At 36.7% G+C, this 3,707-nt stretch overlaps 1 protein-coding gene across 1 annotated transcript; it reads left to right on the top strand.

Moving 5' to 3' along the window:
* Nucleotides 1-1,483: 1,483 nt before the first annotated feature.
* Nucleotides 1,484-2,583, top strand: LOC102612081 (glutaredoxin-C5-like). The gene has a single exon (XM_006482980.4). It carries the CDS (start codon nt 2,105-2,107, stop codon nt 2,522-2,524), a length of 420 nt encoding a protein of 139 aa, XP_006483043.2. The 5' UTR covers nt 1,484-2,104; the 3' UTR covers nt 2,525-2,583.
* Nucleotides 2,584-3,707: the final 1,124 nt, after the last annotated feature.

Genomic DNA, 3,707 nt, shown 5'->3' with positions numbered 1-3,707 from the left:
CACCGAATTAAGGCATTGTTGAGATTTATCAGGCGAAGTTACCGAGTGACGAGAGCACCTATTACCCGGGATGGCAAATGGATCGATCAATAACGGATATTCATAATCATAATATATGATCGACGTGGATAATAATTCTTACCCAACGGATATCTATTTTAACCAAAGTTAAGTTTAAAAAATTTTAATTCTGTAAACTTAAAAATGAAAAATGTAATAAACAAACAATTGTAAAAATAACAAAAGTAGACAAATACAAAAGTGTCCTCAACTAAAATATTTATTGTCAAACATACCCTCACAACAAAATAATAGAATTAATTTTAAGAAATTTAGAAAAACATTCACCGATGACACCGTTCCATCGTTAGAACCACCGCTACCCTGTCACAAATGAGGAAACTTCATCCAGTGTTGACTGCTGACATAAACAGATTGAAAGTTTTATGATCTATGCAACTGTGGAAGCAATAAACAACAATCACAGAGAATGAAGGTACACGTTGCGCAAACGTGCGGCGACCACATTCTTTGCGAGGCTCATGTGCTTCCGTCATTTGCTATTTTTCAAATCCCACACCAGTTTTAGATAGATATACAAATTAAATTTAATTAGCTTTTAAAATTAATGATTTTAGGAAATATAAATAAAAATAAACAAGAACTTCTCAATGTAATACATCATTAATTAACTTTTATTATATTAATATGTTATATTATTTTTGAATTTAAAAACAAAAACTTAATGTCACTAAATATAAATATGGACATATTTATTATGAATAATTATGAATTTACATATACATAGGTAATTTTCATATCCAATTGAATATTTGTCATCCATGTTTATTACTTCAGAATTAACAAAGAAAACTTTGACTATACAAAATGGTGAATCTATACGAGAGTGGGGTTTGAACCCCTTACCTTTCTTAAGGAGTGAAAGTACCAAACCACTCACACCAACTAACTTTAGTTATTATATTTTCATATTTGTACATTAAAATATACGTAAGTTGATACTATCACATAAAGAAGGCACAAAGAAATTCTCTTGATTTTTGAATTTGCTCAGCCTTTCTATTTATCATCATTCGGTCAATAAAGCGAGAATATATATATCGAAATGAAAATTCATATAAAGCTTCTGCGCTTTTGTATTTTTGATTCCATAGTCGTAGATAGTATCGTAAGACAGAGACCAACTCATGTTCTTTGACCACCTAAGTGATCAGTTGTCAAATCCAAAGACCCACTTGATGAAGGATCATGATGATTATACACACACACCCATATATACACACATATATATACATATACATATACATATACATATACATATACATATACATACACATATACATACACACACACACACACACACACACACACAAGTTAACGTTGAGAATCGAACCAACAAGAGAAAATTACAAATTAAAGGACTTAAAAGCCTTAACTCTTAACATGCGCGGTGTAAGGGCGGGTCACGTCAGAAACAAAGAAATCTTAAGTTAATCCAAATATAATAATCCCGAAAACCGACAACGAGGACGAAAAAAGGCGTCTAAAAAATGCCTTCCACTCTCAGGCCTTTGCCATTTGCCAAGCCTGAAAAAGCTTGTTCCCATGTCCCCCCCCAAAGTTTCTGAAGATTTTGCATTTTCATTTTTTTACTTGCTTGCTCTCCACTCTCCAGAGTCGACAAAATCTCCCATAGCCGCCTTCTGAAACTGACATATTAATTTGCTCCCACCTTTTGAGTGTGTGTTTAACCTTAACGTAGTGCCGGTGTCCTCTCTCTATCTCCGCTCTCCCAGACAACAATCCTTTTAAAGCAAATTTCACTAAATCCTTCTACGCACGCGCTGCGACAGCAACAGACAAACTTCTCAATATTACCATTATACCACTCCGCCACAGCCCCCACCCCTACACACACACACACATATACACGTACCCCTTCCCATTTGCCACAATATATATTGATATCATCACAAGACAACACAAGTCATAAGCAGTAAGCACAACCCAATCGAATTCATTTTCTCTTACTAGCTTGTTTGTCTCAAGAGGGGAAAAAAAGAAGAAGAAGAAGAAGAAAAAGATGCAGTTCCAACAGTTGCGGAGGGAGGAGACTTGGGGGTATTACATGATGCAGGGGGGTTCGAGGTCGAGGTCGGGGGGAAATATGCCTAGAGAGGAGCCGATGGAGAAGGTGGCACGGGTGGCGTCGGAGAGTGCTGTTGTGATATTCAGCGTGAGCAGTTGCTGCATGTGCCACGCTGTGAAGAGGCTCTTTTGCGGAATGGGCGTCAACCCAACTGTGTACGAAATTGATCACGACCCCAGAGGGGCTGATATTGAGAGAGTTTTGATGAGGTTGCTTGCTAACTCCTCTGCTGTTCCTGTCCCCGTTGTCTTCATTGGTGGCAAGCTCATTGGTGCCATGGACAGAGTCATGGCCTCTCATATTAATGGCACTTTAGTCCCTCTTCTCAAGGAAGCTGGAGCTCTTTGGCTCTGATTCTGAATTTAATTTCTTTATTTATTACGATGATATTCAAATTTTAACTTTTCTTTTTTCCTTCTCTCTCTCTATTTAGTAATGCGAGATAAGATAAAAGCTTAGTTAGTCACATTGCAATGCGGCTTAATTATTATTATATGCAACTACTACTGCAATGGTTATCAAATGGAGTAATGTCATTAATCTCTCCTTTTTGTGTAGATAATCTAAGGTTTTAACTGTAACTAGGTTTCTTAATTTTGTTGCCCTTTAGTTGTTAATCTGCAGGACTAGTTGGTGTTTTGCGTCCACGAGTCTCGTCTTGTTCATTGTTAGAGACAGTCAATGACCACGAGTATTGTTATGATGAATAGGAAAGGAAAAAGGTGACCGGTGACTCCCCCACGTATCATATCTAATCACTGACAGTCACGTAAGCAACATGAGTGAGTGATTAGACTGATTTCAATTTGGGTTTTTGAGTGTGGGAGTGGGCGACATTCTTGGCATTGCATTGCGTCCTCCTCTTCCTCTAGACAATTACAAGAAGTTGTGTTTCTGAAACCAAAAGCAAAAAACCACACCACAGTTGTCCAGAGAATACAATGAAAGCGGGATTCTCACTTGGATGGCCCATCAGAATAAGCAACTTCGATTGATACAAGGGAGTTGCTATTCCGCCCCACCTTTTAATTTTTAGCCCTTTTATTATGACTGAAGGTTTGATGGGATTATATACTAAGAATTGGGCCATCCAAGTGAGAGGTGTCGTGAGTAAGTAATGAGCCCAAACTTTTGGGCTTTCAGAGGGTAGATAGATATTTGCCAATAGAGTAAGTCATGCTTTTCACACCTCTTAAAAGTGTTGGAGTTCAATTCAAAATTAAAATATCTTTACAATTTAATTAAAGCTTTTATCATCTTCGTCCGCGTCTTCTTCATCAATTCTGAAATTATGTTATCAAAATTTCTTTCTTAAATTCTTAACCTCTTTATTACTTCTCAAAATTTTCCATCGATCAAACACAACTTCTTTATGACTTGGTTTTATGAGCTTGAATTTAGTTTAATTTTACGTTCTGTTTAGTAATTGCAAAATGGAAATCGGATAGATGCTAAACCTCGACTCTTAGCCACGCAAATATTGTTAGTTCGGAGAAAAAGGATCAAGGCTCCACAATAATTGCACCAATTTGACTGA

Source organism: Citrus sinensis, chromosome 4, assembly GCF_022201045.2.
Source record: "Citrus sinensis cultivar Valencia sweet orange chromosome 4, DVS_A1.0, whole genome shotgun sequence".
NCBI classification, from domain to species: domain Eukaryota; kingdom Viridiplantae; phylum Streptophyta; class Magnoliopsida; order Sapindales; family Rutaceae; genus Citrus; species Citrus sinensis.
The sequence above is the reverse complement of the archived record's forward strand: the minus strand, read 5'-3'. Positions and strand labels throughout refer to the sequence as shown.

Excerpts from the sequence above, each read along its gene's own strand:
- LOC102612081 (XM_006482980.4), top strand. The coding sequence starts at position 2,105 with ATGCAGTTCCAACAGTTGCGGAGGGAGGAGACTTGGGGGTATTACATG.